This window comes from Aotus nancymaae, unplaced genomic scaffold (genome assembly GCF_030222135.1).
Source record: "Aotus nancymaae isolate 86718 unplaced genomic scaffold, 86718_ANA_hifiasm-v0.15.2.pri h1tg000010l, whole genome shotgun sequence".
Lineage (NCBI taxonomy): Eukaryota > Metazoa > Chordata > Mammalia > Primates > Aotidae > Aotus > Aotus nancymaae.
This window is the reverse complement of record NW_026988421.1, coordinates 74,249,473-74,261,223: the sequence shown is the minus strand read 5'-3', so window position 1 is coordinate 74,261,223 and position 11,751 is coordinate 74,249,473. Positions and strand designations below refer to the sequence as shown.

General features: G+C 39.0%; 1 protein-coding gene across 8 annotated transcripts in view; it reads right to left on the bottom strand.

Moving 5' to 3' along the window:
* Positions 1–1,510: 1,510 nt before the first annotated feature.
* Positions 1,511–11,751, bottom strand: part of NRG3 (neuregulin 3) — a 1,106,210-nt gene continuing 1,095,969 nt past the window's right edge. For 3 of the 8 annotated variants that reach the window (XM_064374390.1, XM_064374392.1, XM_064374393.1), the window contains 3 exons: positions 11,110–11,283; positions 5,071–5,142; positions 1,511–4,827 (listed from right to left, as the gene is read on the bottom strand). In XM_064374390.1, the coding sequence (XP_064230460.1) occupies positions 4,320–4,827; positions 5,071–5,142; positions 11,110–11,283 (754 nt within the window). In that variant the 3' untranslated portion in view covers positions 1,511–4,319. The remainder of the gene's footprint in view (positions 4,828–5,070; positions 5,143–11,109; positions 11,284–11,751) is intronic. The other 5 variants (XM_064374395.1, XM_012468516.3, XM_064374396.1 and 2 more) reach the window with 3 other exon arrangements.

The following is an 11,751-nucleotide window of genomic DNA, read 5'->3' as shown; positions in this document are numbered from 1 at the left end:
GTGGGTACCAGAAGCAAAGGCACCTGTTTAGGCACCTCTGGGAGAAGTTATGCTTAAATTTATAAAAAAATATATTTGAGAACATTATACACTAGAAGGACAACAATCATATACGCTCATTTTTAATTTTCATTTCTAAGAGACAATCTAGCAGAGATGTTATTCTAGGACCTTGTGAATTTTCTAACCCAAGGTTATTTCTGCTTGCCTAAGAAAGAGAAGGAACTGAAAAGTGCCTGGATGATCAAAATGTTGCCAAGTTGGCTTGTCTCTAAATGCTTTGATTTCACTGGCATTCCATGAGGCAATCAGTTTGATGTTTGTTAAATTAAACAAAAGTGAAACTACTAAGGCATTCAATTCACAAATTTAATGTACATTTATTTGTGGGTGTGTGTGTGTATTTGTGGTTACAGTAGGAAACAGATTATAAGAGAATGATGTGGCTCTTAAGGAGTGAATTTCTTCTTTTACCCTCACTATTTTTTTAAAAGGGAAAGAAATTATCAACTAGGAAGAGATAAGCTTATTTAGAAGCTTCATTTCCCACAGCATATTGGGATGCATTTAAAACTGAGAACAGCCTTGAAAACTTGTGCTGGTTTTGCCTAGATGAGGACTGAATTTCTGAAGACAAGAGTACACACAGTATAGACATGCTATCCATTGAAAACACTGAATCTATACATTTGAATAATAATAAAAAAGTACCCTTTATATATAAAATGTCTCCCAGATACCAAAAGATCAAATAAAAATCCCACCCCTCCTACTGCGTTCCTAGGTTGACTATATGCTTGAGAAATGTCTCACAGCACTTGTTTCAGTGCAATATTTTCTAGTTTATGGGGCTGGAATCAAAGGGACCACTATTCCCTCTGCCCCAACACACAGACTTAGGGAGTCAGTGTTCCCTATAGCACCATACTGCAGGATAGGTGTGCATGACTGTGGCATACATCAGACATATTCTGGTAGAGATCTGGTTACTGACAGCCTTAGCCATAGGCGCCCGAGGCCCCACTCAAACTATAGCTGTCATTCAATCCAGAAGCCAATGGGCATTCTCTTCAAGTCTGCTTGGCTCTTCTGTTCTCTTTTTTGGTGGGTCTATTTGTTACTATGATCAAAACAGGTTAATTTGTGAAGTCCTATATACAACACTCTTCCTCCTCCAGACAGCCTTGCTATTGCTACTTAGAAATAATGTAAATCATTGGAGGTGTGATAAATTTACAAATATTTAGTTTTTAACCCATAGCAAGGCAGATATTGAGCTAGAGTGTAAAATGCAGAGCACTTAATGTGCATAGGAAATTTAGGAAGAAAATTTTGATGCTGATTTTCCAAAATCATTTCTACTATTTCTCAATACTATAAAGATTGCTCATGTATTTTGAATGGCATCCCACAGTAGTCACAGGCAAACTAGAATATCACATGCTTTACAAAACAAAAAGACATATCAGAAAATGAGTCAAAGTAAAAAATAATGGGTACCATCCATCCTCTGGTAAATAATGAATATGTAGCGTATTTAATTACAAATTTCCAAATATATATTCACATAATAAAGACAAGGACAATGAAGCAAAATCAAATGCGTTTTGTTGAAATAAGTACTTCCCTGTAGGCACATGACCTTGAAGGGCCAAGTACTGATGGCTCCAAGTATTTTCCATGTCAGATTCACTTTGAAATTACTGATGCCATCAGCACTCGTCCGCTGGTGCCCAGTGACGTCTATTTTGACCTTGGATACTTTTCACAGGAAAGCGTCATATTGCTAAAGGAGACAAATGACCACTAAAAAGTAACCATTAATATAGATTATTTATGGAGGATTTTGTCTTGACTATTAATTAAGGGTGTAATTGTATATCTAAACTTTATATCAGACCGCCAGTGGATTTCCTGCTTTTTTAGAACACATATGGGTGAAGTTATAATCACATAACATAGTTTTTCATATTTTTTAAAAAAGAAGGGGTTGGATCAAGACTTAAGTTTCATTGACAATCTTAATGTTTTCAGTGTAAACCATATGTTAGTATAACTGCAGTGAGTTATACAGCATATACCTTCTTAATGGTAAATTCAGAACCAATCTTCCAGATAAGCAAGTATAACATTTTAGTTAAAAAAATATATAAGAACAAGGTTGACTTCAACAAAATTGTGAGGCCTTCCAGCTGTTTGATAATTGTGATAAATTTCAACACAATGACATATTGGATACTCAACTTATCGGATTTTTATAGACCTGTTAGTTTTTAAGACCATTTTCTAAAATGTTTCCATACATACAGTATTTTTAAATGAGAACTTAGATGATCCAGACAGTACAAATTTATAATAATCTTTTAAAATTCTACCAATATTACCTCTATAGTCAAAACAATGGAACTGTAACAGAAAAAATACTAAATATCACACAACCTTTTGTTAAATGTAAAGTGCATTTTTACCAAAGTGTTTCAACATTTGAGACCTTGAATTTCTATTAAGTAGTTCTGATAAATACATAGTGCTCTTTCTGTTTTCTGGATGACAGTATGTCTACTAATAACAGATGTTCCCAAAGACCAATTTGCAATGTATTTTCAACAGCAAAAACTTAACCTGAAATATGAATTGTATCTCTTTACGGCTTGACTCAGAAATAGTTACATTCCTTTTCCATAGAATGTGTCTTCCACAAAGAGATTTTGACCAAGGTTTTCCGAAACTGCAGTAAAAGAAATCTTTTACGCTTTCAAATACTGTGCCTTTTTATTTAAAACGGTGTAAACATAACAACTCAACACCACCAATAATTGGAAAAAGACTGGGTATATGAACACTAATTTCCTCATATGTCCCATGAAAATGAGGGTAAATAAACAGACAAATCTTCAGGAGAAGTTTCAGTTCACCTTAGCAGTGGTAAAAATATTGCTTTATTCCAAATGAACATACAACACAATTTACTGTTCTTTTAGGGGCTTCTTGTGAACTGAATAGCCTGGGTTTTTTTATTTCAACAAGTTATTCTTCCCATACTAACCACAGAAGCCGAAGCCTCGGTCCACATGTAGTAGACTTGCTATAAAATAAATAGTAATGAGGATGATGAGAAAGCAAATGGGAACTGTCAATTTGTTAATTGTCTTGCATTAATAATTTAAGTAGGCATGATTCAAAATAAACACACATCCTCGGTTAACTCACCTGATGATACTGATATCATTCATGAGCTAATAGTTGTTCCTCTCAAAAGTATTCACATCAGAAAATGGTCTAGACAGTGTCAAGAGTTTTATAGGACCCCACCATGCAAGTGGCCTTGATTTAAGAACTAACTGAACTTTATACTTAATGGAAAAATTTAAAGTGAACAGATCTAAGAGGGAAATACTCTCTCTGAATATTAGATTCCCTGATGTTTCAGAACAAATTTTAGCAAGCGTAATACGCGCACACATGCACACACATACGCACAATGAACACATGTGCATACAGCATATGTGCTCGTGTGAGCAAGTCCACACACACACACGCTCTGACACACATGTGCACACAGGCACACAAAAACTGAGAAATGCTCCTCCAGAGCCTCTAAACAATCTCAAGGAAAAACATTTCTATTAGCATGATTTTAGTGACACGACATAGTGATTTTTTTGTCTCTTTTTCTGTAATAATTTCAGACCTCCAGCTGAGATGTGTGCATTCAAATCTCAGAGGAAGGTGGCACACAAGAGGAGTTACGATTGCCCCCGGTTCCTCCTTCTCTCTGCTGTCCTCCTTCGCGTTGCAGTCTTTTGTGCCATTCTCCAAAAATCAAATAGAAAACACTGCATTTGTCGACATGACATAACCTGTGATGAGGCTATTGGGTGAATAGAAATTTAGGGCTTGGGACTGGCAAGCCAAATGGCAAGGGCCACCTGCTCACTGGCTCATCCACCTGCGGATACGGCTCTCCTCTTTTTGAAACCAGGTAACTGCCAGTGCTTTTGAATGAGGCACTGGCACTGTGGGGCCAAGGGTCTGAATTGCCCACATCTCCTACGAGCCAAAGAGGACAGTGTTGGGACTAACTGAAATTGGATTCAGAATTCTACCCAAAAGCTTTAATTGTAAGCTTTATCCCTCCTGAAACATTTCTTTCCCTTAAAAAAATATTTTGTTAAAAAACACTATGATATGAGGGCGATAGACTATTTGGTTTCTTCTAAGTAGATGCTCTTAAATTAATGCATATAAATAATTTGTATTCGATTTCCTCTCTTTCCTGTTGAGCAAAGCATAGAATGCACAGATTCCTACATCTCAAGTCACTTGGTCAATGCAGAGTCTCTTTGTATTTCATTTCTTAAGACAAATTGTGCCTCTCGTTCTGATTTGGCCGTGGGACTCAGGGGGAGAAAGGCTGTGTTTTCGCTTGCACTGTCCTCGGTTTCTACGCTGGCCAGTTCGTAGTCTTCTGACCGTCTGGCATCAGTCAGAATTCGGATCTGCTCCTGGACAGTTTCTAGCAATATTTTCACTTCTTGTTGTTCTGCTATAAGACAATCGCTGACTGGAATACTCACATTGACAACGTCAGCTGAATAGGAGTTTTTGCACCATTTGATGCTTTTGACTTCGGAAATCCCTGGCATTTGCATGCAGGTTTCCTCTAGACCCACTGAAGGGATGATGGGCACAGAACTGGCCCTTGTGGATGAATAGCCCACCAGGTCCTTTTGCTCCAAGCTATTAAAATAGGGGTTTGTCTCTCTTGAAGGCAGTTGCATATTTATTGATGTATTTCGTTGGGTTTTTAAACCATTGGATGAATACCTGAAAAAGAAACGAAGTGTTACTCCTTCTGCTTTCTGCTGGGCTTTGTTAGAGCAAAACTCAATCCACAAAGAACTTTTCACATGCACCATCTCACTGAATTCTCACAGCAACCCCATGAGACGGATAATAGGTTCCCAGTTAAACAGAGAAGTAAACTGAAGCTCAGATAGGTGAAGTGACTTGCCCAAGGTCACACAGAAAATAAGTGACAGACTGAGACTCAAACCCAGATCTTCTTACTTTAAGTCCAGGGGTCTTTCAACACACCACAGCTGTATAGGCAGGTGGGATATAGTCTTCCTGACCTCTATCCTAGAATACAAAGTAAATGGGGATTGAGCAGGTAAGTGTGGCCTTTCCATAGTGAAAAACAGGACACCCATAATGGCATTAGTCCACGACATCAACTCAACCACCCTCTCAGCCCTGGGTTAGTCTAGTAGACTTGTTTTGGCCACCCTAGTTGGAGCCAATCAAGAATTCCAATATTAAGCATCCAGGTACTACAGTCATGAGTTTTCCTGCTTCGCACTGATTTTAGGGGATCCAAATCCAATTGCTACTGGCACTGTGCTCTAAAGGAGCCACCTCACTGCCAGATTGCTGAGCCAGCAGATGGAAATGGGAAGCTCACAATTCCTCTACCTACCTGGGGATGAATATTAAGTGGGTTCCATAGGGCTTCTACCCATCTAGCACCTTTTCTTACATAGTTTCTGAAACCAAGTAAGGTAGCTCTTTGGTGCATGGCAAGGGCTTGTCAAGAATGCCAATATGCCATTGCAAGTCATTTGAATATAGCAGAATCTTCTAAGTTCCCTTCTTGCCTGTTCAGGGCTAGTAAATCTTTCGCCTCTGGGCTGTTCAGTGAGAGAAGATGGGACAGGTACATAGCAGATTTATAAAAAAGGGGTTTTGGAACTTGGACAGTAGTGTTTTATTCTATTTCTGAGTTTTTTGTCCGTAATTTAAACAATTAAACATCCAAATTTTGACACAATTTAAACACATCAACCTGCCATATAATATATCTCATTTCCTTGACTTCCATTATTACGTAAATGAAAATCATGTTTATACATGTAGACAATAATTGCAATGCAGTGTGTTGCATACTAAATACAGGTCCTTATTATAAGGACATGATGGGAGCAAATTAGAGGTCTTTCCACCAGGTAGTGAACAAAGACAGGAATGAGCTTTAGGCCTTTGTAGTCCCATCCTCTCTTACTGTGCCTAACACAGAGTTGGCAATCAATATATTTTGATTAAATGAACACATGAATACATATAAACAAATCTGCAAGGTAAACTCTCCCTTTATATCCTACTTAATGTCTATTTTCAATCTTAATAACAACAGATAACATATGTACAGCGCTTGTAAAAAATCACTTTCACCCCCAATTACCTCATTTTATTTTTTAAAAACCTTGGAGTTTATTATTATAATCTAATGGATGAGTAAAATAGACTAACAGGTACTCAAATGACTTCCCCAAAATTATATCTTTAATAAGCGTTACACAGAGAATTTAACCCAAGTTGTCTTACTCTAATTGTTACTGTCAAAGTTAGAGGTTGCCAATGAAAGAATATCCTAAGGTGAACCAGAACACCTTTTTGAAGATATGTAATCTTTATTAATACAAACTGCAAAGCCACATATTTGGAAATTCTTGGGGAATATATTACTCCATTCTCATTAATTTTATATGTCTACAAACATGAGCCTAAAGGTTCAAATCAATAAATCACTTTCAACAAGAAGTAAAGAAACAAATTTCAGGCTTTTGTTTTGCTCTCAGCACCATCCTGTTAGCATGATTTGTAGGTGTAGAAGTCTGTCTGTCAGATTCACCAGTGAAACAGAGACAAGAAATGCAGCCAGGATAGAATTTCGCATAGATATCAGGGTATATCAGCTGGTAGAACCTGGTAAGTTGATATGTGATGGTGATAAGTAAAAATTCTTACACTTGGATCTAAACAGTTGGATAAAGGTGCAAATATCTTAGAGAATGTTTTTAAATTGTAAATTCAACAAGTCAACTATGTGGCATGGCTAAGACATAATCAAAGGCAATTCATGCCAAACGTGGAGCATTCTTCTCCTATGCCAGAGGACTGACTAAAGGATTTAGATGAGAAAGAGGAATTGCAGTAGACTATTATGTGTCACTTCCCAAGTCAGGCATTGAACACATGACTGGCAACAACTAAAATTTAAAATGTTACCATGACATAAAGATGAGCTTTAAACAATGGGAACTTTCCAAACTGTGATTTTGTTTTGAATCAGACATGATTTCAAGTCCCAAAATTATTATATGCTCTGGAATCTCAGACAAGTGGCAGCCTCACTTTAATTTTGCTGTCCATTGAAACAATCCGGTAGTAACACTAACTTGATTGCTCAGGGGGAGGGGGAATTTTTCTGAGGACTAATTGAAATAATGTCCCCGCCCTGTTCCATCACAGACACGGGGGTAAGCCTCATTTCTCCCCTAGAGATGCTGTGAGTGTCCCAGCACTGGTATTCCAGCAGAAGTTTAAGTGAGATCTAAATTTGTAGATGTGATTCTGAGTCAGAGGACTCAAAGTTCTGTATCCTTTGATGATCAATGATGCCTCCACAAGTTCGGTCCATGAGATTATCATTTCACTTTGGGTCAGTCTTCCTCTATTCCCTCAACAAAGAAATTACAAATGTATCTTGTCTGTAACTATGTGAATCGAAGCATTCTTTCAAAGAGGAAAGATTCCAACTATTAGTCACTTGGTTTGGTTCCCAGTCATTCATGGGTCAGGCTAAGACATTTATGTTTCTCTAGGAGACTCCAAACCTTCTCAGTTCCTAGGGCACATGGCAATGAATGAACAGACTATTTTGAAGGAATCCATGCTTCCCTCTGAAGTCATAAAATTAGATACTCCATTTACAAATCATCAGCCATAAATACTATTTTCTTCACATTCCTTGTAGATTTAGTGGTTTAATTAGTCAGAAAAGCCAGCATCTCAGCTCTTTTACATGGGACTGTGTATGTCACGTTGGGCTAGTCATTTAAACTCTGATATCCTTAGTGTGCTTCTCTATAAAATTTCTAAAGAATAACTGAAGAGAACTATGTAAAGTTGCTAGCTAGGTATGATAGGTACTCAGTGTATTTTGAATTTTACCTACTTTTAAGGTGTGAATCTAACTTTTGTGATTTCACCTCTTTCTGTCTAGCATACAAACACATCAGCTCGATTTTCCTGACATGATACAGTTCAAACTCTGTGAGCCATTAGCATGGTTGTCATTGACCAGGGCTCCAGTCATGAGAAAGCTTCCTCAAGAATCTCCGCTCCACCTCACTCCTTCCCTAGGCTATACTACGATAGATGTTAGGTTCAAGCTGGGCTGAAGTTCTTGCCAAAGAGAGAAGCCACATATGTTGGGAGCCTAACTGTCGTCGACTGCGCCCACACGCTTGGTAAACAAGTAGCAGATGGCTGATGACTCTTGCAAATTCATTTCCCCCCCATCTCCAGGCTGGGGCCAGATTTAAAGAGGGCTTTTAGCTGTGAAATTCTATTACCAATCCCATTTCCAGTCCAGAGAGACAGTCAGCCCCTGGGAGTGGAAAATAGCTGTTTTTAAGAACTAAGAATGAGATTGTTCCCTGAGATTGTGCTGGGCATACAGTGACTTATACTTAGATTAGAGTCACCATTTATCAACATTGAGTGCGTATCAGACACAGGAAAATACCTGCGGCCAGACAGTTGGAGAGAATATTCCCAACTCAATGGTGATTGAACCAAGGCTCACACCTGTAATCCCAGCACTTTGGGAGGCTGAGGCAGGCGGATCACGAGGTCAAGAGATTGAGACCATCCTGGCCAACACGGTGAAACCCCGTCTCTACTAAAAATACAAAAAAATTAGCTGGGCGTGGTGGCGTGCACCTGTAGTCCCAGCTACTCGGGAGGCTGAGGCGGAAGAATCGGTTGAACCCAGGAGGTGGAGGTTGCAGTGAGCCGAGATTGCACCACTGCACTCCAGCCTGGCGACAGAACAAGACTCCGTCTCAAAAAAAAAAAAAAAAAGAAAAAGAAAAAGAACAACAATCAAAACAAAACCACCACCATGCAGAAATAAATTGAGTCTTCCAGGAGGTTAAAAAAGTAAAGCATTGCCTGAACATGCAATGAGACCTCTGAGCTCCTGATGATATATGCATGGTTCAAGCTTGAGCCGGCCATAGGCTACAAGCATCCTTACTCCTCGAACATATAGAATTATACTTGTAACAGTGCCCAATAGAAAAAATGCCAGCATGGGCTCGGTTTTTCATCCACTCACAAAATCTCTGAATTTGATCTTCCCTCACTTGTTCTCCTTCTAACCTTCATCCTAGGGATTTTTATGTATATGTATATAGTCATATTCATTCGTAAGAGGCATCATTAGCCATTTATAAAGAAAAGGCACTATGAAACAAGATCGATATAATTATGGGTTAAATGCAAGCCCACTTTTCCAGAGATAAGGCCAAGAGAAATGCAAACTGCTTCTTGATTCACATTATACATTTTGAACCCCTTGGCTGTTATGTTTACTTTGCAACTGTCACCCTAAATAATCTGTACCAAATGCCTTTTTACAGTCCATTTGGAATTGCTTCAAAATGATCAAACCTAGCCACCGGTCATTTATTTCCTATCTTCTATTTTCCTAAAGAAATCTGTTGCTGAGCTTTCTTAGAAAGGACATGGCTCCATATATCCCATGCCCATATGAAAAGAGAAACATGAGGCTCTGTGCTAGAACTCCCCCCTGTTTTGGTCTTTAGCTTGATAGAGATAGTCTGGAAAAATTATCCAGTCAAAGCAGCATAGAAACCTGGCCTGGCTCGTTCAGAGAGACAAAAACAGAGCCACAAGAACCTGGCTTTAGTGAGGGAACTGATTTCTGAAGTTTCTAGGGTAAACCCTGATTACAGTGCTCTTGAAATTAATGAAAAACCTGTAACAATTACTGGGACAATAAATACCAGTACTACTTTTCTTCTTACTATGTGTTTAGTACAAACTCTTTACACATATAATTTACAAAACTCTGCCCAACAATCCTCAGGGGATTGATATTATTTTGCTCAATTATTTTTACATTTTTGTTCTTTCTTGAGAAAGGGTCTCACCCTGTCACCCAGGTTGGAGGGCAGTGGCACCATCTCCACTCACTACAGCCTCCATCTCTGAGGCTCAAGGGATCCTCCCACCTCAAGCAGCTGGGGTCACCTCAAGCAGCTGGGGCCACAGATGCACGCTACCATGCCCAGCTAATTTTTTTTTTTTTTGTATTTTTGGTAGAGACGGGGTTTTGCCATGTTGCCCAGGCTGGTCTCAAACTACTGAGCTCAAGGGATTTTCATGCCTCAGCCTCCAAAAGTGCTGGGATTATGGCTGTGAGCCAGTGTGGCTGGTCTATTTTGCTCCATTTGTAGATAAGAAAATCTAAGATCACATGATAAAACATTCTCAAAGTCACACTAATAGTAAGGAGCAGAGAAGGAATTCGAATTCCAGTCAGTTTAAGTGAGGATCACATATTTGGTTGGGCAGTTTATACCAACTACATGAATAATGGCTGACATTCATCCTGTACTCAGCTCACCATCCTTTGAGGCCTATCAGGGTCTGTGTCCACCAGAGGAAGGGATACCTTTTGTACTGTAAGGAGCAGCAGTGATGGTGTCCAAAGCCCATCCTTCTACCCCTGTACCATGAGTAACTTGCAGATATGAGTTCAGTAAGTTGTACTTTGACTTTGCACTCTCAGCACTGACCCATATTCTACCTTCAAGCTCAGGAGAAGCAGATACTGTATTTATGCCACGGGCTATTGTTTAGTATATTACTCACAATACTTATCAGAGAATTAGGTCATTTTTTTTTAACCTGCAGATGAGGGAATGCTTTAATCCTCCTAAGAAACCAGTATTACTATTTTTTTAAATCAAAGACAATTTTCCAGTTGTATTAGCAAATGATATCTACGCTTACTTTCTTCCTAGGGTTATATTTCTAATCTAATGATTCCCTGACACGTATTTCCATCATACCTATACTTTAAAGTTGGTTCACTTTTTGTAGAACAATGATGGTAATAAGCATATATAGCCAGTTAATGAAGAAATCAGTGAATAAAACCACAAGAAATTTAAAATTTAAAGCTATGGCATTAAAGACACCCTCCCTAAATTCTATTGCTGTTTTGAGACCTACCCTTGGCAAGGTATTGTATCCTGGTCTGGGATCCTTGATTCTTCCAGTTGTTGATATGCTGGTCCCACAATTCCGCCTAGCCTACTTCGGGGTGACGGGGGTGTCCTTCTGAAGGCATTCCTATGGAGCATGCCACTCCTTTGCCCTGGGCTGCAGCAAGAGGATAGACTCCTGCTGGGGTGGAATGAAAACAGACAAACAAACAAAAGACATCATAGCAATAGCCTCACAGGTGGCTGCTCAAGCTTTGCAAACACGGAATCTGCACTCCAAATCCTCAAATTCTAGGCCAGGGGCTATCCATGAATGTGTATATGTGGTAGCATGGGCTGAGGAATAGCCCAGTCTTTTTACCTTTGGAGACACTGAGACAAAGGGAAGTTCCTGCATTTCTGGCTTTTTAGGTTAGAACATGACTGATAGAAATGACTGCAACTTTCTAGCCAGGGATAAGCGGAGAACTTAAGGAATTCCCAAGCTCCTCATTCCCATCCATCCTGATTATCCAAGCCATTTTAGCTGTCTCTCCAATAGAAATAAACATAGCCTTCTTATGAGACACTGACAAAAACTAAACAGAGTAAGCCCAGAAGGGATTTATGGGGAAAAAAAAATTCACTTTTTGGTGATAGAATTAACCAA